At 42.9% G+C, this 25,376-nt stretch overlaps 1 protein-coding gene across 1 annotated transcript in view; it reads left to right on the top strand.

Annotated features, from left to right (window-relative positions):
• LOC106607456 (corticotropin-releasing factor receptor 1) overlaps window positions 1-24,745 on the top strand; it is a 181,032-nt gene extending 156,287 nt beyond the window's left edge. Inside the window, exons 7-14 of the mRNA XM_014204418.2 lie at window positions 1,226-1,346; window positions 7,078-7,231; window positions 7,350-7,410; window positions 9,241-9,313; window positions 15,461-15,546; window positions 17,738-17,876; window positions 18,136-18,177; window positions 19,971-24,745. Of these exons, the coding sequence (XP_014059893.1) occupies window positions 1,226-1,346; window positions 7,078-7,231; window positions 7,350-7,410; window positions 9,241-9,313; window positions 15,461-15,546; window positions 17,738-17,876; window positions 18,136-18,177; window positions 19,971-20,111 (817 nt within the window). The 3' untranslated portion in view covers window positions 20,112-24,745. The remainder of the gene's footprint in view (window positions 1-1,225; window positions 1,347-7,077; window positions 7,232-7,349; window positions 7,411-9,240; window positions 9,314-15,460; window positions 15,547-17,737; window positions 17,877-18,135; window positions 18,178-19,970) is intronic.
• The last annotated feature ends 631 nt before the right edge of the window (window positions 24,746-25,376 follow it).

Genomic DNA, 25,376 nt, shown 5'->3' with positions numbered 1-25,376 from the left:
CTCACTGCAGTGGGTTTAAGACAAGTGTTTAGCTATCTTGGAATTAAATACATTTCCAAGACAAAATCCAAGAACATTATTTTCAAGAATCTAATTTCTTCATAACTTTTTTAATAGGAAGAAACATGGGAAGAAGCTTAAGAACATTTTAAATAACTTTACTGAGGAGTAGCAACCTTTCGTAGTTTAAGTATAAGCTTAAGGAAAAAATGGCGCTTACAAAGAAATGTATTCTTAAGAAGGTTTTGTGAATCCGGGCCCTGCTGGTCCTGGATGCTTTCCTTTCCTAGTGTCTTATTACCTCCAAGTTTGTACACCAATTGTGTGAATTACAACCTTGACTGATCTAATAAACCATGCATTAGCTGGTCCAATTCGATCAGTCATTCCTGTGGGTTGAAGAAACCGCTGGGCTGCTGGTGATACTAAGGCCTGTGGAAAAGATTGATCACCCTGCCCAACTCTACCATTAGAGGGTAAAGGGAGATTATTGTGAGGTGGTTTGCTTTGTCACTGGAGGTGGGATGAAGTGGTTAGAACAGAACAGAGAAAGTGATACACCACCTGCTTGAGGGAGCGGGTCTTGTCTAGCTCTTTAGACTTACTGTAGGGAATATGTAAATTGTGGTACACACACGAAGCCACGCACACACACGCACACACACACGGCCATAGTCCCACACACACACACACACACACACACACACACACACACACACACACACACACACACACACACACACACACACACACACACACTCACATGCTGTACTAATTATGCAAAACACACACACAAACTTCCCCAATCTCTCTTAACTTTCTCTCTTTTTATCATGGTCCCATTATTCATCATTCCATCATATGTATTAACAACATTATCCTGCATAGCGTGAGGAAATGTTGTGCTCACCTCAAAATGTTGTAGTAAGAAAAAATATTTTTGCACTAGGTTCAAAGGTCATAATTACACTGAAGAAGGAAAAACTGCACTCACTGCAATAATTATACTACATACCACCAGCCCTTAACCTGTCCTCTGTTCTCTCCTCCACCACCAGGAGTATTACAGTGCAATGTATTGACTTAGGCGTCAAGAACCGTGATACATATCTTTTTGCAAAAGATTCACAATGTGATGCATAGCAATGATACTATGTTGCACTGTACAGTATAATTAATAGGTACCAGTGCTTACCCTTTCCTCTATTCTCCTCTCTTCCACCAGGAGTATCCGCTGCTTGAGGAACATAATCCACTGGAACCTGATCACAGCTTTCATCCTGAGGAACGCCACTTGGTTCGTCGTACAGCTCACCATGAACCCTAAGGTGCACGAGAGCAATGTGGTGAGTACAGGGAAGTTAACTGTACATCCATTTCAGGCCGCTTTATATGCAATAAACATATACATACAGGTAACTGCCAAAATAAAGGAAACACCATCATAAAGTGTCTTAATAGAGCACCATCAAAAGCCGTTAAAACAGCTTCAATGTGCCTTGGCAAGTGTTCAAATCTGGTGACAGATGGCCAAGGCATATGGTAAACATCATTTTCGTGCTCATCAAACCATTCAGTGACCACTTGTGCTCTGTGGATGGGGGCATTGTCATCCTGGAAGAGGCCACTCCCATCAGGATAGAAATGATTCACCATAGGTTGAAGGTGATCACACAGAATGGCTGGCTGTGTATTTATTGGTGTTTACCTTACCCTCTAAGGGGATGAGAGGACCTAAACCATGCCAGGAAAATGCACCCCACACCAAAACAACACACACACACACACACAAAACTAACTTTGGAGTACCATCATGTTGTCCTGGTTCACTGTTAATTGCCCTTCAGCTCGCCTGCCTCTTGATGTTATTGCTTGTGCAAACTGAGCGCGCTCAAAGCGACCCAGGGGCCTCCTGAGTGGGCAGCGGTCTAAGGCACTGCAGTGCTACAGGCGTCACTACAGATCCCGCCTCGATTCCAGCCGCGACTAGAAGACCCATGAGGCAGCGCACAATTGGCCCACCGTCGTCCGGGTTAGGGGAAGGTTTGGCCTGCTGGGATGTCCCTTGTCCCATCGAGCTCTAGCAAGTCCGTACTGGAGTTGCAGCAATGGGACAAGACTGTAACTACCAATTGGATATAATGATATTGGGGAGAAAAAGGGGAAAAGGTAAAAAAAAAAAAAAAAAGTGACCCAGTCAGTCAGCCCTCCTCCTCCATCTATTCTTCTTCCATTCTGAGAAGAAACAAGATGGCTGCCGTCAGCTATTAGCCTTGAGTTCTGCTTGTCAGTTGAAAGACGGAGGCTTGACGGCTCATTTAATTTATTATTTGCGCAAGGTCGTGGAGCAAGTGACCTGCAGAGGAACACAGCATAGTACATAAGTCAGGGCTAATATGTAATATGTTAAAAGCAACAGAACAAGTCAACGGTTGTCAGATCATAAAATAATATATTGATTGCTTTAGGGAGGTTTTGGGTAGGGTTAATTAAAGATCAATGACTTACTGATTGACGAGAACATTTGGAAAATACGAAATGAATGAAAAGTTAGAAACTTTTTCCACATTTTGTTGTGTTACAGGCTTATTCTAAAATTAATGAAATAATTTTTTCCCTCATCGATCTACACCAATACCCCATAATGACAATGCAAAAACTAGTTTTTAGACATTTTTGCAAATGTATAAAAATGTAAAACTGAAATATCACACCTACATAAGTATTCCGATCCTTTACTCAGATCTATGTTGAAGCACCTTTGGCAGCGATTACAGCCTCGAGTCTTCTTGGGTATGACACTACAAGCTTGGCACACCTGTATTTGGGGAGTTTCTCCCATTCTTCTCTGCAGATAATCTCAAGCTTTGTCAGGTTGGATGGGGAGCATCGCTGCACAGCTATTTTAGCTGTGTGATAAGGGTCGTTGTCCTGAGGTCCTGAGCACTCTGGAGCAGGTTTTCATCAAGGATCTCTCTGTACTTTGCACATCTGTACATCTTTCCCTCGATCCTGACTAGTCTCCCAGTCCCTGCCGCTGAAATTCATGATTCCAAAACTTCCAATTTGTTGCTTTTTAACCATTTCCATGACTTGATTATGTGTTTTGGATCATTGTATTGCTGCATGACCCAGCTGCACTTCAGCTTCAGCTGACAGGCGGATGGCCTGACATTATCCTGTAGAATTCTCTGATACAGAGCAAAATTCATACTTCCTTTTATTAAGGCAAGTCATCCAGGTCCGGAGGCAGAAAAACATCCCCAAACCATCACACTACCACCACCATGCTTGACCGTTGGTATAAGGTTCTTACTGTGGAATGCAGTGTTTGGTTTTTTCCAGGGCTAATGGGACCCATCTCGTCCAAAAAGTAATACCTTTGACTAATCTGTCCATAAAACATTTTTGATGATCATTCAGGTGCTTTCAGGTGCTTTTTGGCAAATCTTTGGACATGATGGGTCCCATTATGTCTGCAGCAAGACAATGATCCAAAACACACAATCAAGTCATGAAAATGGTTAAAAAGCAACATATTGGAAGTTTTGGAATGGCTTAGCCTCTTATAGTCAAAGTCCAGACCTAATACCAATTGAGATGTGGCAGGACTTTAAATGAGCAGTTCATACTTGAAAACCCACAAATGTCACTGAGTTAAAGCAGTTCTGCATGCAATAATACTGTAACTGCATACTGTGTAGTAATCGTACTACATACCATTTACAATGTACAGTTGCAGTAAAAAACTAATATCAGCATACTAGGCTTATCCTACTGAGAACACGTCAGCTAATGTGCAATTGCGTTGATTCCCGCCATTCAATCATTTTGGTACAGCGCATGCCCTCATCTGTTTATCAGCTGTTGTCAGACACAGTGGGTCTTGAAAGAAGATTCTCTTCCTATTTTCAAAAGGGGAGTTGTCTAGGTCAAAAGCAACTCTCGAACCTCAGGAGAGTTGTTTTTCACTTTTGAAAGCTGTAATTTTTGTGTTTTTTCTTGTCCTTGGTACACTGGGTTCACCCTGCAAAAATAGGACGGTAACGCTATCACACTCAACCACGGCCCCACTTCACTGATCACACTGAGAGTCTCTCAATTAAAAATTAAAAATGTAATGAACTGCAATCCTGATTTGACAGCTGCCCTGAAATGCCTTTAGACTACACAAGGGGTAGAGTGGAGGGAATTGGAAAGGGCAACTTGGGATCTTATCCCAAATACACTGAGATTACTGGCTGTAGAGTCCCATTTTCTGTGTGATGATTTGATGGGTAGTACCGGGTCAGGGAGTCTTTTGGTATGACCTTGAAGTAAGTGGGGAGGCAAGATAAAATGCGAGTCAAGATTTTTCACACTCCTTACTATATTATTTTCACTAGGTACCATATGAATAACTACCTGAACAAATGCTAAATTAAAATATTTGTTCTTATTGTCGTGAAAAGGAGGTAAATAAGTAACACCTGATTTGGAAAAACTCCTTATTTTGATTGTGACCCAAGACCCACTGTGACCGCTTATTTTGATTGCGACCCTGCATGACAATGAGGAGTTCTCGTCTAAGCCTCTAGTCTTACATTTGTTAGGGAATTTTCATGAAACTACTATAGTTAAACACTTATACAACACATTCATCACAGGCCTTCAGAGATGGACTTTGCTACTTTTGAACAGACGCCAAACGGGGGCATCTCCCCCCTCCTTCCGAACTGATATCATCGCCCAATGAGTTGTCTCTCATCCGTCTTCAGAGAGAGATTAAAGACTGACAGATCTCCTGTCTCATCTCCCAGCTGTAGACACCTAGTCCAGACTCCCCCATGTGCCATTCTCTGACTCTCTCAATCCAAAGTAACTCCCAAGTGACTCTCAATGATCTGGTCTCATTGTTTGTCAAAGAAGATAGAGATTGAAGTGTTAAAAGTGGCATACAGATGTGTACTATCTTAAATTGACCAGTTTCTCACAGCATGAAAATAATCCTGCAGCAGCAGAGAATGTGAATTATTATGTGGATTTTAATTAATGAACATTTTTGTAGGTGTTGATAAATGTTTCTTTAGGACAAATAGTTTTACATGTCAAAGTGGAAATTGCTAACTTTAGAACCATTTTTTTTTTACACTACAATTAGCATTTTCTGCTGCGCAACAGAGTGATCAAATTAAGATAGCACATCTACATTGACTTTGGATTTGTTGAGAGGTATAGTGTAGGATCCTACAGTGTAGGATGACTCAGACTGACGTAGGCCATGGGAAGTGAGAGCTATGATGCAGTTTAACAAGTAATGCAGGGGGTCAAATCTGCGTTTCTTAAACTGCTGCAGTGACCTTTGTTTGCCAAACATCTGCCTAAGAACCAGTTCCAAATTGGAACTGCTCAGAGCATGATAGAGACGCTCAAACAAGCTGCATATGTTAAATAAGGATCGCACGGTGGAGTTTCACTCGCAGGTTGAGTGTTTTTTAGAGAGACTACTCACTGGGCACACACTGTGTCACAGTATCCACCGAGGATGGCGCCCCTCCTCGGTCGGGCGGCGCTCGGCGGTCGTCGTCGCCGGTCTACTAGCTGCCACCGATCTATATTTCTGTGTTCTTTGGTTTTTGTCTGCTCTAGCCCACACCTGTCTCTTGTCTGTCATTAGTGGGGAGGTATTTAGTTTGTTTCTTTGGGTTCGTCTTTGTGCGGGATTGTTTGTTTGTCAGCGGGCAGGTCTGTGTACGTTCTGTGCTTTTGCACATTTTTCCCCAGCGGATTCTCGCTGGATGAATATTGCATTTGCCGGGCTGCGCCCCGTGCGTATTTTTGTTTTCTCGGGGTTTACTGTGTTCCCGTGTGGTCTCTGGGCGCACCCTATGCCCTTTTGTTACGCCAAGTTTTTTTTTCGGTACAATAAATATATCATTCTACGACACTACTGGACTACGTCTCCTGCGTTTGACTCTGCCCTTTCCTCCTGCCATAAGGAACCGTGACACACTGGTTGAAATGTTGTTTCCACGTCATCTCAAATTAAATTACATTGAACCGACGTGAAATATAGACGTTGAATTGACGTCTATATATAGGGAAGAACAGGGACAAAACTAACACTTTTCATTTTTCAGAGGTTGATAGAGCTAGAGATACCATATTTTATGACAAACAACGTATACAGGTCCTCTACCGTTAACGACTGTAATTTAATTTCTGTAGTAAATTAGTTGAAATTAAATAGACCAAGAATAGAAATACCACAACGTTACTTTTTTTCTACCTGCCGGTGGGAGTAACGCAACATTGGGAAGGAAGTAACAGCTGACGAAAAGTGCGCAATATCTGTCTTATCTCCATGTTTTTGGTTTGTAATGCTCATTACTTTCAACAAATGTATTATCAGACATCCTTTGTTGTTTGTGTCAATTTGAATAATTAATGCTGTAGGTTCATATTTTATGAAAATGAACCATGGGTCAACATCGCAATGTTGCACAACCACAATATTTTGCCTTACGATATTGATCAGACTAAAATGGGTCACATAATAGCTTTATTAACCATCATTTTCTTATCTCACTTTAATGGGAATGTAGTAGGAGATGTTTTTCACAATTTTCAAAGACTATTCAAGCTTAAATCAAATCAAATTTAATTGGTCACATACACATATTTAGCAGACGTTATTGCGGGTGTAGCGAAATGCTTCTGTTTCTTGCTCCGACAGTGCAGTAATATCTAACAATATACAACAATGCACACAAATCTACCTCTGCCCTGTGTTACTTTCCTCCCTGCTCTCCCCAATAAGCTTAAGATGCAGCCCTGCCTTACTCCTACTCGATCTCATCACATGTCCATAAAGAACCAGGGCTGCATCCGGAATGGAACCCTATTCCCTATATAGTGCACTACTTTTGACAAGGACCTACAGGTCACCATTTCAGACGCAGGCCAGATCATTTTTCCAATAGGCAATAACCCCCTAAAGAGTGAGGAGAGGAACCAGTGGTGCCTTTACTGCTCTCACTTTTATAGTTTTACTAGCCTGAATCTTTTTTGTTATTCTTTCCTTCCTCTCTATAAAAGTTGTGGTGCCGGCTGGTCACGGCAGCCTATAACTATTTCCACGTAACAAACTTCTTCTGGATGTTTGGGGAGGGCTGCTACCTGCATACAGCCATCGTGCTCACTTACTCCACGGACAAGCTACGCAAGTGGATGTTCATCTGCATTGGGTGGTGTGAGTAGCCTACACTTAGTGAATCAAAGGAAAGACAGATGTGCATTGATTTATTAATTTGACTGATCACAAAGAATGCAAGTCAACTGTAACAGAGACCATGTGTGATGTTTTACAGGTATCCCTCTTCCAATCATCATTGCATGGGCCATTGGCAAGCTTTACTACGACAACGAAAAGTAAGTAAAAAATTGATTCTTTCTCATTCTCTCTATCTCTATTTATGCCCCTGTGTAATCCATTTTGTCTTTGGAATCAGGCAACAATCTTGTCCATGTCTAGCTCCCCTCAGACCCATCGGAGTGATAATTGTAGTGGATGAGAGATGGATGTCACCCAATCATCTCCTTAACTTTCTGCATTAAACGATCGATTCATCCTCATTTTAAGGTAGTCTTGGTGAACCTATAACCTATAATTGAGTCTTGTCTAGGTGGCAGAACATTGCGATTTCCCCTCAGATAGGCCAGCTGCAAAGTCAAAATTGTCTATATTGTAAAAATTCATGAAAACAAAAATTGCCTTTTTGGTTTTAATTTAAGGTTAGGCATTCGGGCTAGGATTAAGGATAGGGTTAGGTTTAAAATCCGATTTTGGGACTTTGTGGCTGTGCCAGCTAGCGACCACTCTGCAGAGCTGTCTCCAGAACAAGATTCATGATGGAAAACGCTAACCTGCTACAGAATATGGGATCCATTGACCAATGTGAATCCATACCCATTACCAATGTGAACACTAATCTGAGAGTGACCTAGTGTGCCCAATAAATAACAGATGAATGTGTCGGTTATATACCATTAGGGTAGTAATGATCCATTGATGAGGCCTTAGAAATGTACTATAGATGTGTTTTATGATGAGAAATACTGTCATTAGAGCATTGGTGTGTGAAGATCCCATTGATGATACATGGTGACACATCAGATAAGATAAATCATTTGTTGAGCTCAAAAGATACGTACCTGCAATCAGTTATCACTGGGCAGTCAAAAGCTCTCCGCTGTCAAAGATGTAACTCGGATTTAAATGCTATTTTTATAGCAAGGCACTTCATCATAACTCAGTGGCCTTGTGGTTAGTGTCCACCCTTAGATTGCAAGGTTGGGAGTTTGATCATCAGCTGAATCATACCAAAGACTTTAAAGATGGGACCTGATGCGTCTCTGCTTTGAACTCAGCATTAAGGAGATTTAGCGGCCAAAGCCGTGGGAAGTAGTGGTGCTGCAGCACCCCCTGATAAATCTGAAAAAAAGGGAAAAGATTTTTATTTTGAAAAATAGTGCACTGGGCCTTTAATAGTCTTGTATTAGCGGACCAATATAGCCAGTCTAACAGTCTGCAGCGTGGGTAAGACTGTATCCCTCCCCCCCGTCGAAGAAAGAAATCGCAGCACCCCCACCCTACTTCCCGCTTCTATGGGTAAGGCCCTGAGACAGACTAGTGTTCTGTCCGGGGGTGAATTTCATTATTGCTACAACAGGATCACATCGGAGTGTCTCGCTTACACAAGGGTTGTCCACTCTCCGAAACCTGTTAGCTTGTTTTTTCATAATGCTCAGCGGGATGAAAACAAACTTCTATCCAGCCACATCTCTCTCTCTCTCTCTCTCTCTCTCTCTCGACCAAATTAATAATTCACTCCACTGAATTGAGTCTGTAGAATGAGTGAATCTGGAGCACCTCATCCCCTTGGAGAGTCTACTTTTCCTCCCTTTGTTTTTACAGCAAGATTCTTTGTTTTGTGTTTTCTGTTGCTAGAGAGGAGTGCTGTACTTTACCAAGGCCTCTCTTGTTCTCTGCCAGTACTGGCTTTGATAGGCTATGCCCTCTCACTCACCTCTGATATCAATTAATAATGGTTGGCCGTGGCCCATGCTCGTTTTTGTCAACAATAAAAAAATTGTTGGCAAAGGTCCCGCAGTCTGCTTTGTCATTGAATAAATGTGATTGGTTGACCTTCTGACATCGGCCAGTATGATTGGCTCAACTCTCTGTGTTCTAAATTGCAGGTGCTGGTTTGGGAAGAAGGCAGGAGTGTACACAGATTACATCTACCAGGGCCCAATGATCCTGGTGTTGCTGGTAAGACAGTGTTACACACTCCTTTTCACATTTCTCCATATTTCTCCTCCTTGTATAGACATTCATAGACATAGTGTTCTAGCTTTGAGCTTGTTAGGTTTTTCTACATCCATGACCAGGCTCCTCCCCTTTACACTTTCCCTCTAACTGTGTTTGTATTTACAGCACCGTGCAGGTAGGAAAACTGCCAAAATAACATTACTGTTCACTCAAGCAGAAATTGTGTTTCGAGGTCAAGTAATTGCTTCAAAACAAACAGTAGAAAGGTCATTAACATTCGATGGTGTGTGAACTTTATACCGCAGCCTTCCAACGTACACACTCACGCACATGCTGTAATACCATCATGTGAAGCTATTTGAACGACGTGACACCTGCTACACATACGCAGAACTGACTGGGTCATTTGGAATGAATATGATGTATGAGGAATATATATGAGTAGTATATGATTTGCAGCATGCTAAAATGTAACTGTTTTAGCTCAGCATAACTATCTTAACACATATCCCCTTAAGCAAGTTTAAATATGTGAGCTATTTTCGCATGCCTTCTCCCTACATAACTCATCAGATACTCACACAGTAATGGTTTTCTTAGAGAAGTGGAGGAGTCAGGCGCAGGACACAGGGATAAAGGTAAACAAAACGTGTTTACTAAAATTATCCATCAATCTTCTCATCAAAAGACATAGTTTGGAGAAACACCTCCAACTACACAAAACAGACAGACAATCACCGACAAGACAAACAGGAAATGCAGAGGTTTAAATAATGAACATAATTAGGGAAAATCAAAACAGGTGTACACAATAAAGACAAAACCAAACGAACAGTGAAATGTCGATCGGTGGCAACTAGTAAGCCGGCGACGTCGACCGCCGAACGCCGCCCCCGACGCGCGGCTCCAGCAGCGCGCCGACACCGGCCTCGGGGACGACCCGGAGGACGGGGAGCAGGGCGATCCGGACGGAAGCGGTGAAAATCCTGGATTAACGACGGATCCAGGATGTCTTCTGCCCGTACCCAGCTTCGCTCCTCCGGGCCATACCCCTCCCACTCCACGGGGTACTCGTACGGTATATGCCGGGGCCCCCTCGATGTCCAGAGGGGGCGGAGGAACCTCCCGTACCTCCGACTGCTGGAGCGGACCAGTCACCACCGGCCTGAGGAGAGACACATGGAACGAGGGGTTAATATGATAATCAGGGGGAAGTTGTAACCTATAACAAACCTCGTTCAATCTCCTCAGGACTTTAAATGGCCCCACAAACCGCGGACCCAGCTTCCGGCAGGGCAGGTGAAGGGGCAGGTTTCGGGTCGAGAGCCAGACCCAATCCCCCGGTGCATAAACCGGGGCCTCACTGCGCTGGCTGTCGGCACTCGCCTTTTGCCGCCTGATGGCTCGTTGAAGACGTACATGGGCAGCGTTCCATGTCTCCTCCGAGTGCCGAAACCATTCATCCACCGCAGGAGCCTCGATCTGGCTCTGATGCCATGGTGCCAGGACCGGCTGATACCCTAGCACATACTGAAAAGGGGTAAGGTTAGTGGAAGAGTGGCGTAGGGAATTTTGGGCCATCTCCGACCAAGGGATAAATGATGCCCACTCTCCCGGCCGGTCCTGGCGATAGGACCGCAGAAACCTACCCACCTCTTGGTTGACTCTTTCCACCTGCCCGTTACTCTCGGGGTGGAACCCTGAGGTAAGACTGACCGAGACCCCCAGGCGTTCCATAAACGCCCTCCAGACTCTAGACGTAAATTGGGGACCCCGATCAGAGACTATATCTTCAGGCACCCCGTAGTGCCGGAATACATGGGTGAATAGGGCCTCCACAGTCCGTAGGGCCGTAGGGAGACCGGGCAAAGGAAGGAGACGGCAGGACTTAGAAAACCGATCCACAACGACCAGGATCGTGGTGTTACCCCGTGACGGGGGAAGATCCGTCACGAAATCCACCGATAGGTGTGACCACGGTCGTTGCGGAACGGGAAGGGGTTGTAATTTCCCTCTGGGCAGATGTCTAGGTGCCTTGCACTGTGCGCATACCGAACAGGAGGAGACATAAACCCTCACATCCTTAGCTAACGTGGGCCACCAGTACTTCCCCGTAAGGCAGCGCACCGTCCAACCTATACCAGGATGACCAGAGGAGGGTGATGTGTGGGCCCAACAGATCAAACGATCGCGAACATCAAACGGCACGTACACGCGCCCAACGGGACACTGGGAGGGAGTGGGTTCTGCACGTGACGCCCGTTCGATGTCCGCGTCCACCTCCCATACCACCGGTGCCACGAGGCATGAGGCTGGAATTATGGGAGTGGGCTCTGTGGACCGCTCCTCTGTATCATACAACCGGGACAGTGCGTCTGCCTTCACGTTCTGGGAACCTGGTTTATAGGAAAGAGTGAAAGCAAAGCGTGTGAAAAACATAGCCCACCTAGCCTGGCGAGGGTTCAGTCTCCTCGCTGCCCGAATATACTCCAGATTTCGGTGGTCAGTCCAAATGAGGAAAGGGTGTCTAGCCCCCTCAAGCCAATGTCTCCACGCTTTCAGAGCCCCGACAACAGCTAACAACTCCCTATCCCCCACGTCATAGTTTCGCTCCGCCGGGCTGAGCTTCTTCGAAAAGAAAGCACAGGGGCGGAGTTTTGGTGGGTTACCCGAGCGCTGAGATAGCACAGCCCCTATTCCAGCCTCGGATGCATCCACCTCAACTATGAATGCTAAGGAGGGATCAGGATGCGCCAGCACTGGAGCCGTGGTAAACAGAACCTTCAGGTTACCAAAAGCTCTGTCCGCCTCAGCCGACCACCGCAACCGCACCTGTCCTCCCTTCAGTAAGGAGGTAATGGGAGCCGCCACCTGGCCAAAGCCCCGGATAAACCTCCGGTAGTAGTTGGCAAACCCTAAAAACCGCTGCACCTCCTTTACCGTGGTTGGAGTCGGCCAATTACGCACGGCTGAAATGCGGTCAGTCTCCATCTCCACCCCTGACGCGGACAAACGGTACCCAAGGAAGGAGACGGACTGTTGAAAGAACAGACATTTCTCCGCCTTGACGTAAAGGTCATGCTCCAACAGTTGACCAAGCACTGTACGCACAAGGGACACATGCTCAGCGCGGGTGGTGGAGTATATGAGAATATCATCTATATACACCACTACACCCCGCCCGTGCAGGTCCCTGAAGATCTCATCCACAAATGATTGGAAGACGGATGGAGCATTCATTAACCCATACAGCATGACGAGGTACTCATAGTGCCCAGATGTAGTGCTAAATGCCGTCTTCCACTCATCCCCTCCCCTGATACGCACCAGGTTGTACGCGCTCCTGAGGTCCAATTTTGTGAAGAAGCACGCCCCGAGCAATGACTCTGTCATACTGGCGATCAGAGGTAGCGGGTAACTGTATTTCACAGTAATCTGGTTCAAACCTCGATAGTCAATGCACGGGCGTAAACCTCCATCCTTCTTCTTCACAAAAAAGAAGCTTGAGGAGACAGGTGAAATGGAGGGCCGAATGTATCCCTGTCCCAGAGATTCAGCGACATATGTTTCCATAGCCGCCATCTCCTCCTGTGACAGAGGATACACGTGACTCCTGGGAAGTGCAGCACCCTCCAGGAGATTTATCGCACAATCCCCCGGTCGATGGGGTGGTAATTGAGTCACCTTACAGAAGGCGATTGCCAAATCGGCATATTCGGGAGGAATGTGCATGGTGGAAACCTGGTTTGGACTTTCCACCGTAGTGGCACCTAAGGAAACACCTAAACACCTCCCTGAACACTGACAGGACCATCCCTTGAGAACCCTCTGTTGCCACGAAATAATAGGATCATGAGAAGCCAACCAGGGAAGCCCCAACACAACGGGAAACGCAGGAGCGTCAATCAGAAAGAGACTAATACTCTCTTCATGACTCTCCTGCATCACCATAGCAATGGGAACTGTGACCTCCCTAATCAGCCCAGACCCCAAAGGACGACTATCTAGGGCATGTATAGGGAAGGGAACATCAACGGGAACAATAGGAATCCCTAATCTATTGGCCAAAGACCGATCTATAAAGTTCCCAGCTGCGCCTGAATCTACTAGCGCCTTATGCTGGGAATGCGGGGAAAACCCCGGAAAGCGTATAGATAACCACATGTGAGCAACAGGGGGGTCTGGGTGAGTCGTGTGCCTACTCACCTGAGATGAACCATCAGTGTTCCGCCTACCACCTCGACTACCTGGAAAACCTCCCCAGCACCGACCAGCAGTGTGTCCTCTGCGGTCACCTCTGGTGCATGGAACGGTTTCCCCTCCGGTCTCCCTAGTACCAGCCCCGCCCAACTCCATCGGTGTTGGGTCTAAGGGACTGGAGGATGGAACCAACGGACCCCGATCCGGACGTCCGCGGGAGGCCAGCAGGTTATCCAGCTGGATAGATAAGTCCACCAGCTGGTCCAGGTGGAGGGTGGTGTCCCTGCAGGCTAGCTCCCTACGAACGTCCTCTCGCAAACCACACCTGTAGTGATCGATCAGGGCCCGCTCATTCCATCCTGCACCAGCCGCCAGAGTTCTAAAATCCAGTGCAAACTCCCGAGCGCTCCTCATCTCCTGCTTTAAATGGAACAAGCGCTCTCCCGCCGCTTTTCCTTCTGGTGGATGATCAAATACTGCCCGAAAGCGGCGGGAGAAGTCCTCGTAGTTATCCCGAGTCGGGTCTTCCACCTCCCAGATGGCGTTTGCCCACTCTAGGGCTTTACTAGTCAAACAGGAGATGAGGGCGTTCACTCTCTCGCGTCCTGAGGGCGGCGGCTGGACAGCCGCCAGGTAGAGCTCCAGCTGGAGTAGGAACCCCTGACACCCGGCAGCTGCTCCGTCATACGCTCCCGGGAGCGAGAGCCGAATCCCACCGGATCCAGACGGCGGTTGGATAGGATCCAGAGGTGTGCCGGGCGGTGGTGTGGCTGGGTCGACGGGACATCCTTTCCTCTCCATGGTCAGCAGCACGCAATCCATGGCAGTCATAAGATCCTGGATCATATTCGCCTGCTGCTGAACGCGCTCCTCTATATGACTAGGAGAACTGGCTGCTCCTGCTGACTGCATTGCTGGTCGGTGATTCTGTAATGGTTTTCTTAGAGAAGTGGAGGAGTCAGGCGCAGGACACAGGGATAAAGGTAAACAAAACGTGTTTACTAAAATTATCCATCAATCTTCTCATCAAAATACATAGTTTGGAGAAACACCTCCAACTACACAAAACAGACAGACAATCACCGACAAGACAAACAGGAAATGCAGAGGTTTAAATAATGAACATAATTAGGGAAAATCAAAACAGGTGTACACAATAAAGACAAAACCAAACAAACAGTGAAACATCGATCAGTGGCAACTAGTAAGCCGGTGACGCCGAACGCCGCCCGAACCAGGAGAGGGGTCGACTTCGGCGGGAGTCGTGACACACAGAGTTGGAACACGATTTAAAATATCATACAACTAGCAGGCTATATTTTAATGAAAAAAATTGATTTGATTGATGTTCCCTTAAAACCGCAGTCAATCATCCTAAGACCTTTACTCGTTGTTTTGGCAGATGGTTTTCATTTAATATTTATTAGTTTGCTCAGAATTATGTTGGAGAATTCTGTTTGAGATGCAGCATTCATTGCACATAAAAGTAGCACGGTCAAAAGTTTGGACACACCTACTCATTTCAGGGTTTTTCTTTATTTTTACTATTTTCTACATTGTAGAATAAGAGTGAAGACATCAAATCTATGAATTAACACATACGGAATCATGTAGTAACCAAAAAAGTGTTAAACAAAATAAAATGTATTTGAGATTTGAGATTCTTCACAGTAGCCACCCTTTGCCTTGATGACAGCTTTTCCCAAGTGTTTGTCTTTCCCATGCAGATTTAACAGATTTATAATCTATACCACTCAGTAAAAATGCAGAGATTGCAAAAAAGTTTTTTTATAGACTTTATTTGGCACCGGTCTCCTAGCATCACTTAAAGCCCAATACAGTTATTTCCAGCACAGACAAATATTGTTTTATTAAGTGTTTCTCTCTCATAACTGACCAATTTAAATTCTGACCAGTTCTAAATTCTTATTTTCTCTCTGTTTTCAGATCAACTTTATATTCCTCTTCAACATTGTGAGAATCCTCATGACCAAGCTGAGAGCCTCCACCACCTCAGAGACAATACAGTACAGGTGAGCCAGGACCAGGGCCCCAAATTCCCTTTACAGTGCATTACTTTTGAACTTTTACCCCATAGGTAGTGCTTCACATTTTATTGTGTTACAAAGTGGGATTAACATGTATTTCATTGTTATTTTTTTGTCAACTATCTAGACTATCTACAGGACTGGGAAGTTTAATACATCATCCACAGCATAGTTATTAACCTGACCATGCTTAAAGATATATTCAATGTCTGATTTGTTAGTGTTACCCATCTACCATCTGCCCTTCTTTATGAGGCTTTTGAAAAGCTCCCCGGTCTTTGTAGTTGAATATGTGCTTGAAATGTAATACTTGACTGAGAGACATTACAGATGCTGTATGTATGGGGGACAGAGGAAGGGGTAGTCATAAAAAAATGTCAATCCCTATTAGTCCATATAACTTATTATATTATTTGTTAAGCCAAATTTTACTTCTGAACTTATTTAGGCTTGCCTAAACAAAGGGGGTGAATATTTATGCAATGACTATATTTTAATTATTACATTTTTATTAACTTGTAAACATGTCGAATTTTCTTATTAATGATAAAAATACAATTACATCGGTTTCAATCCCACTTTGTAAAGCAATAAAATGTGAAAACAATTGAAGGGGGTGTAGACTTTCTATAGGCAGTAGGGATTGGGAAGTATATCCAGGGTCAGCTGGGGCAGCAACCTGTCTGGTTGAGTTGCAGTAATTGATTGTTGTGTTGAGGCAGGTGGGGTGGGAGTGGGAGCGTGTGTGCATGTGCACGAGCACGTGTGTGTGTGTGGCTGCATCATCAGAAACCATCATACCCTTCACAGCTACTGTACACCAGCTCCTTAGATTTCCACAACCGGCGAACACAACACACCATGCTGACTATTCACAAGCAATAATTTTCACACCTTTTTTATTGGTACAGTAAGATCACAGTTTGACTGACTCCTTGGATAATGAAACCAGTCACAGATGCTGCATGGGGTCATCTGACTGGAAAATAGCCAAGCAAATATCCTCGCTCATTATTGTAATTTTATGGAGTCATTTGTCAATCACACTTCTTATTGAGCAAATTCAATTTGTTCTCACTAATGTGATTTTAAAGGCTACGTTCGTTACCCTTCAGCCAGCTTTCAGCCTGCCTTATTATCTATATAGTGCAGTACTTTTAACCAGGGCCGGCCATGGTCAAAAGTAGTGCACTATGTAGGGAATAGGGTGCCATTTTGTGTCTCTCGTGCCATTGAGCCTCAGCTAGTGCTCCTCTATTGAACTCTGCTGGTCAGCACTTCACTTGTGATTAATAATATGCCGATGGATGAGAAGCCAGTATGACCTAGAACATAACCTTGTCCTCATACATTAACCCCTAGGTGTGCCGTATAGCTGGTATGCACCACAGCAATGCACTTCCACTGTTATTCAACTGGGAGTTGGATGAATTGAAAGAATTTGTCAGTGTCACATTACTTTAGGCCATGCGTCAGTATAGATGAGATGGCAATACGGCGACATGCTAGCTCTGACAGCGCTGGGTAACATTTTCTGCAGCTGACATCGGGGTCTCTCTGCATGCAGGTGATGGGCACAGCTGCCACACACTCTTTCACAGGTGCGAGAGCGCCGTGGGGCGGCAGAGGATGACACACACGCACACAGGCATTCACACGGCATACACATGGCATACACACACACACAAAAGCACAAAACAAACACACAGCACATCTATGTCTCATCATAGCAAGTTTAAGAACATAAATATGTTAACAAATCAATTAAATTGGGAGTTAATCATCTGCCTGTTATAGCGGACTATGAGGTATTGCAATATGCATGTGAACTGGAAACTGCTGCCATGGTTTGAATATGTAATCCCACACCCAGTGTGGAATCAAAGTATTGAAGGAACTTGACAAACATTATCACTACCCTAGGTATGTTGACACCATAAATCCAAACTACACACGCCAGTATTGTGAGTGCTCTCATGAACCATAAAATCACAGAACAGGAGAAAAAAAACTTGGCTGCCATTAGCAAATCAGTATTGACTCACTAGTTGTCTGGCAGGTCTATTTTAGCCATCTATTTGTGTTGCTAGTACGACTCTGTGTCTTATTTACGCTCTAGTTGGCGGCCAAGTCTTTATTTAATAATATGACTCTTGTGTTACTGTGTGTCCATCAGGAAAGCGGTGAAGGCCACTCTGGTGCTGTTGCCTCTCCTGGGCATCACCTACATGCTATTTTTTGTCAACCCAGGAGGGGAGGATGAGGTCGCCCAAATAGTCTTCATCTACTTCAACTCCATTCTGGAGTCTTTTCAGGTATGCCCAGGCCCAACGAAAAGTGTTAAAGGGTTTGGGAACTTGTTTTATGCTGTTAACATTGAACATCTGAAGCGTATAACGATATAAAAAGAAAATGTGTGTGAAGGTGTAAAAAAAATATATGTAGGCTACAGTACAATGTAGTGCTGCTCATCTTAACTTCAATGTTCAACACTCTCTCTCTCCTCCCCCTCACCATCTCTTTATCTCTGTCTTCCCCCCTCTCGCCATCTTTCCCTCGGTCTCTGTCCTCCAGGGCTTTTTCGTGTCAGTGTTTTACTGCTTCCTGAACAGCGAGGTAAGCAGATTCTTTTTTGTCCCATGATCCCCCACCGCTCACACTGTACCCGTAATGCTTTTTTCTTTCCAATCCCTTCCTCCCCTTATCCCTACCTCCATCCCTCCTTTCTTTCCTCCCAGGACTATTGGAAACATGTCCACTTGGCACCATTTCATGCAGAGCTATAAATGCCCTAAAAATGTATTGTGTCATCTAAAATGCAAGCCAAGCAGCAGGCTTACCTTGGACATACAGATTGCCTCCACTGGACATCAGCATCAATAGGATCACAATGAGCTTCACCCTGGCCCAACTCATATCTCAGAGGCTGCATGGTGCCCTGAACAAAGGTAGAGCAGTATATACAGTGAGGGAAAAAAGTATTTGATCCCCTGCTGATTTTGTACGTTTGCCCACTGACAAAGAAATTATCAGTCTATAATTTTAATGGTAGGTTTATTTGAACAGTGAGAGACAGAATAACAACAACAAAAATCCAGAAAAACGCATGTCAAAAATGTTATAAATTGATTTGCATTTTAATGAGGGAAATACGTATTTATTTACTCAAATAAAAAGGTTAGATGGAAACCTGATTACCGCCTCTTTTGTGTGAAAGGCTTCCAGTCTCTGAGAAAAGAGCGGGAAAGTGATTCCTTTTTCCATTTATCCATGAAATCACTCCAGCACTCCCACACTGTACTCAAACTGTAAGGCAGCTATTCTATCTACAATCATTAATATCCAGTTATTATTATTCTGTACTCCCTAATAAACACCCAAGGCTCTATTCGCAGACATAAACAAATGTCTTTACTGTGTTCACACCCCTACTGTACAGAGTCCTCATCCTCTGTGACATATTTCCTTCAATTCCATAGCCAACTGTGTGAAGTGTTCCAAAGGACCCTGCAGGGTATCACATGATAAGACAAAGTGAAAAGATAGAGCTGCTTGTTATTCTAGTTCTTTAGAAGCGGATGAAAAAACAATCACGTTGGCTTGGATTAAATATACTGTCATCTACAGGCGGACAGCTTCCCAGCCTGTGAGAATGTGATAGGCGTCTTACGTAATGCCTGTGTTTTAGTAGAATCATGGATACAAATATTATGCCTATGAGCGTTAATTGTCAAATACATAAACACTTTCCTGCTGAAGAAAGAGAATGTTATTCAAGATGTAGAAGCTCTATGGATCACACAGTGTCATGAATATAAGTTTAGAAGGGGAACAACCCGAACTTAGATTGATCTTTTCAGCATACTTAAACCAGGGAGCCAAAGAACATAGTGCTGCTTCTCATTTGTAAACTAAATTATTAGTGAGAAAGGGGTCTGTACACTTATTCTTTGTTACATCCAGTCAAAGTTTGGGCTTCTAATGAGGTTAATAAGATCCAAAAGCAAATAAGGAAAGTAGTTCTCATCATGTCACTGACTTGTTATTAGAGAATACAGGCTGGTCTTTATGGTGTAGCACAAGTTCAGTGCCTTAAAAGCTTCTACCTCCCTCTTATTTTTAACCCCATGGCATTGTCCCAACACTGTCCTCCTCTTCTCCTTGGTTACCACAATTTGGAAATTGCATGAATGGGATAATATTTTAATTAGGTGAAAACAATTAAATGGAAACTTACTTAACCTGCCAGTTAACTATAAGTGGTATTCAATCAAACTGACATTGCTGATTATGTAGTTTCTGCGCTGAAATGTTACTTTAGTCAACAATTACACCGTCAGACCAACCAAAATCTATTTTTATTTTCTCTCTTTTTCTCCTCTCTCTTGCCCTCTATGCTATCCTCTCAGGTGCGTTCTGCGGTTAGGAAGAGATGGCACCGCTGGCAGGACAAGCATTCAATCAGGGCTCGAGTGGCGCGCGCCATGTCCATACCCACGTCGCCCACGAGGGTCAGCTTCCACAGCATCAAGCAGTCATCGGCTGTTTGAGGACCAACAAAACTCTGCTTTGGCTGAAAGCCCCCGTCTAATCTCTCACCGCCAACCACCCCTCCAACATGTCCACCACAGAGCACTTCTTTCCCCTCTTCTCTCCAAACCAACCGAGGGAAACAGCTACCGTGATGGTTCACACAGGGTACACTTGGTCTGTAAACACAAACCTCACAGACCCCCTCCCAGGGAATGGTGACCTCTGTAGTCTCTCGCCTGCTGATATATTGAGGTACGTTCGCTCAGTGCGTTCTCTCTGAAAGCTACAGAGGCTGACAATGGCCAAACAAAGTCATGTCAGGAGCTGACTCTTTGCCAAAGGCAGCACAGGGAATTGGAACAATCCCTGTGGCGTTGGCAGATTCAGTTGAGAGGTGACGTTTGATGTCAGATCAGTGTTTTTCACCTGTTCGTCAGTAAATTCAGTGTTCTCTTACTGTTTTTATTCTGCAAAATCCAGAAGTTGGAGTCCATATGGATGGAGTTGGAGTCCATAAAAATACTTTGAGAGTGGGAAGAAAATGGTACTGGGGCATGTGCTTGTATCAGTGTCAAATATATGATCCCTGTTGGACTGACCTGTTCAAGATCATAGACAAAACCATTTTATTCTTGTTCCTGTGCATGTTTTTATTTTCTATGGAAACATTGTTGATCTTTGAGTTGGCTATGCTTGCTGGCGCTGCATCGCAAAGTGAATGACCTCCATGGACTATTCATTTCAGGTCTGTCCAGACTACTGTCTCTAGTAAACATTTTCCCTTTCCTTCCTTCTGGTTTTCTGATGGATTATTATCTTCATAGAGACCATGTTCCGATGTGAAATCTGTGACCTCTATTGAAGACGGATACCTTTCCCATTATCAACAACAACCAAGGCATTGTGCAAGCGGAAAAAGTGATGTGACATTATCCAACACTGTTACTAATGTGAATGAACTGTGAAATTTGGTACGCGCTGTCAAAATAATTTTCTGTTGAGTGAGGTTGTAAAAGGTGTTAATTTTCAACTGAATAAGCACTTTTATTTATTCCAAATTCCAAAATTACCAGAACCGTAATAAGACAACATCCACTTTAGCATAGCATTGTTAAAAGCCAGATTGGGAGAAATGCCAATTATTATTTAAAAAATTGGGCTAGCTATGTTAAGGTCTGAGAGGAACATGGATGTTTTGGTTGATTCATCTCTGCAACTTGCGTAACTTATCTATACCAAATCCAGTGGGTACTGATAATACTTTGCTGAAATTCTGCAAATCCTTTTATCTTGAGCCACCCATTATGAAGGACCATAAAAATCTGATCCTCATTCCAACTCATTCCAGAACATAAAACCATTTATCAGATATTGTCATGCACAACTTTATTTTTGAATTACACATTAATAAGTCAAAGTAACTAGGAAAAGATGAACACAAGGTCTGGAAGATGATTGAGTGAATGCTGACTTCTTGTGGTTTGTTCTGACAAAGGGGAATAGAGTGATGCATATTCAGATAGACATTGTCTAGACAGGAGCAGTCTCAAATGTATTGCAATAGGATTCACATCTCTCTCTCTGAAAAATATTGTGGGAGCCCTCCCAAAAAGCTTGAAGCTTCAATCTCAGAAAACCAGTTGGCTTCCACACACAAAACAGGATGAAACCAATTAAGACCAAAGTGTTACTGGGTGTTGTGAGATCGATCGATCAAATTATGTCCTTGCCTCTCATATATATATATATATATATATATATATATAGAGAGAGATCTCTCTCTCTCTCTCTATCTATCTATCTATCTATCTATCTATCTATCTATCTATCTATCTATCTATCTATCTATCTATCTATCTATCTATCTATCTATCTATATGAGAGGCAAGGACATAATTTGACTTAAAATGTTCCCCCGGCATAGCCGCGGGATGTAGGTGTGCTGCAGCACCCCCAATATATCTACATTTTTTTAAAATATAACAAGAACAGTGAAAGCACCCCCACCCCAAAACATCTTCCTGCGGCCATGCCCCCAGGCCATAGTGCACAAACAGGGACAGAAAAGGTGATTGTTAATTCGCAGATTGTCGGTCTTGTTGGTTGTGTTCGTTGCTTTTATGTTTTTCTTTAGGGTTTGAAAGGCATAGTGCTGTTTTTCATGTATTTGTTCATACAGACATTTGTGCTTATTTGGAACACAACTATATACAGTATTTTCAATGTCATGTCAACCCCAAAATTCTATGTGATGTTTATTCAACATGGAAAACTGATTGGATTTGCAAAAAGGGATTTATGTATTTTTTTCACCCAACTTTTAACCTAAATCCAATGATAGGGTGACATTTTTGGTTGATTTCACGTTGAATTCACGTTAGTTGACAACTCAACAAAGTTAAAATGAAAACTAGATATTGAACTGACGTCAATACAGTGGGTATTCAGTTGAAATGCATCCTGAAGTGCTAACTGATATTAAAAACACCTAAAGAAACAAACTATTTGACAAACATCATGCTGACAACTCATCGAAATGCAAAATGACGCGCCGTCACAAGATGCTGTGATTATTTTGCAAAGTCATAAACAAAGCCAACCCTCCATTGCCAGATATGTCTATAGACAACAAAAATTGGTTGATCTGAATCCTTTATTTCCTCCCGGACCCTTTTGATCATTGGCATAAAGCAGTCAGAATAAAATATGTGATTTCGATGGCAATGTTTACAGATCGCTTTCAGTCATAGTTACAAAACGTATTGTCAGACAGATGTATCCTAATCGCTGAAACACATTATCACAAGAATCACAGATGCGACTTCATCTATGTCTGCCTGTCACCTGTGGGCTCTGCTTTGTTACACAGTCAGGGATGCTACAGCCCTCTAACACACCATGTATTCCTAAACAGCCAGGATACATAAAGTTATTACATTCATTAGATTGGAGGTTAGTCTGGAATGGAATTGCCAATGTATGATAGTGCTATGCCTTCCAATTCCAGGTATCTGCCTCTGTCATGAAAATATGTTACCTCATACCAAAATTATTTACCCTGGAATTCCAAAGCCAGTTGGTTCTCGGTTATAATGTTACAAGGACCCTGTTCTACATCACTGTTACCAGATTTTCGGGACTTGTATTCCAAACACAATGTAATTCTATTCTGAACACATATTCCAGTTATCATAACCAGACGCTATTGAAAACCTTTTCAATCAAATGCAGTATTTCAGTATTTTGTAGCAAATTGACTTTTTGGCAATTTTCCTTCCTTTCCCAGGAAAAAAGAATATTTTCATTATTATTATCATTCTATATGCAGTATATGTCTCTCAAAGTGTGTCGTAGTCAGCATACTTCTCTAATATAGTAATTACATTGAAAATGGCTCTCATTATCCTGTATACAGTACACAGACAGCTTCATAATGAATTCCAGTTATTTGCACAAATGCTATTAGTGTAGTCAGCTGTCATACCACTGACTGTCAGCAACATCAGTGTGATCAAATGTTCTCTTGTTTTTCTTTGCCATTCCCAAAATAGTTTGTGGTCACAAACATCCTCCAAAGACACAAGCGCAGCTATCTAGTCAATAGGCTGTTCTTATTTCTTGCCCTATTTCTTCATTTCAATAAGAAATGCTGCTGCCCTTTCTCTTTTTTGATTGTTTGATTTGTTTCCTTAATTGTGCAGAGGGGTCTTGTCAGATTGCTCTCGATGCAGTTATAGTTACTATAACAACGATGTAAGTAAGTGTTCTTTCTCGGGTATCTACGTTGTGTTTGTCTTTTGTGAAGGTCTAAGAAGCGAAAACATTTGTATTTATTTAAATGTCTAAGGCACACAGAATTGTATATTTATCACATTATTTAAAGGGTACAGCTTTTGTTGAAAGACACAGGCCAACATTACCTATAATGTAGATTGATAAATACATATAATTATGTCCACAATGTGTCTACTAAAGATTTTGCAATGATGAAAGGTGCGATACGTAGGTTGATGTCATTTTTTCACTTTTGTTGTTATGTTTGATAATGTTGCAATTCAATATTCTTTCCTCTTTCAATGTCCAAGAAGGAAAAATTATATTTATTATGTTTATGAATCTACTTGTTCAATGTTGGAAAACGTTGAGGAATTGTACAGTTTGTAAAAAAAATATATATATAGCAATCTAATAAGAAAAATGTGGAGAGAGTTCAAGGTATATGGAACAGTGCTACTACATAAATTGTGCATTAAAATGTATTTTTTTTTTAACAAACCCCAAAAATATGTCCATTCCTCTCTTCCATATAACATAACTTCTCACTGAAATCGTTGTGCAATAACATTTTACATAATATTACATTTTCGACTTCAGAAAAGATGCAGCAGGTTATTCTGAGTGACAATGAATGAGTGATACCATACAGTGTAATGTCATTCAATACAATATAATTGACACGGGAGAGACGTTTCACAGATGCTTGTAGTGGCTTACAGTGCCTTCAGAAAGTATTCACACCCCTTTACTTTTTCCACCTTTTGTTGTGTTACAAGGTGAGATTAAAATGTATTTTTTTGTCATCAATCTACGCAGAATACTCTGTAATTTCAAAGTGGAAGACAAATTCTAACATTTGTAAAAAATAAAAATATGAAGAAAAAAACTAATATATCTTGATTACATAAGTATTCAACTCCCTGTGGCAATACATGTTAGAATCACCTTTGACAGCAATTACAGATGTGAGTCTTTCTGGGTAAGTCTAAGAGATTTGCACACCTGGATTGTACAATATGTACACATTATTATAAAACATTCTTCAAGTTGGTTGTTGATTATTGCTAGACAGCCATTTAAGAATTGCCATAGTTTTTCATGCCGATTTAAGTCAAAACTGTAACTAGGCCACTCAGGAATATTTATTGTTGTCTGGGTAAGCAACTCCAGTGTATATTTGGCCTTGTGTTTTAGGTTATTGTCCTGCTGAAAGGTGCATTTTTCTGTTGGAAAGCAGACTGAAAAAGGTTTTCCTCTAGGACTTTGTACAGTAGCTCTATTCTGTTTATTTTGATCCTAAAAACAACTCCCTAGTCCTTGCTGATTACAAGCATACACATAACATGATGCAGCCACCACCGTGCTTGAGTTAGGAAAGACATCTGTATCTTTGTAGTGACTGGGTGTTTTGATACACCATCTAAAGTGTAATTAATAACTTCACCATGCTCAATGTCTGCTTTTTTAATGTTTACCCATCTACCAATAGGTGCCCTCCTTTGCAA

Source organism: Salmo salar, chromosome ssa06, assembly GCF_905237065.1.
Source record: "Salmo salar chromosome ssa06, Ssal_v3.1, whole genome shotgun sequence".
In the NCBI taxonomy this organism is placed as follows: domain Eukaryota; kingdom Metazoa; phylum Chordata; class Actinopteri; order Salmoniformes; family Salmonidae; genus Salmo; species Salmo salar.
The sequence above is the reverse complement of the archived record's forward strand: the minus strand, read 5'-3'. Positions and strand labels throughout refer to the sequence as shown.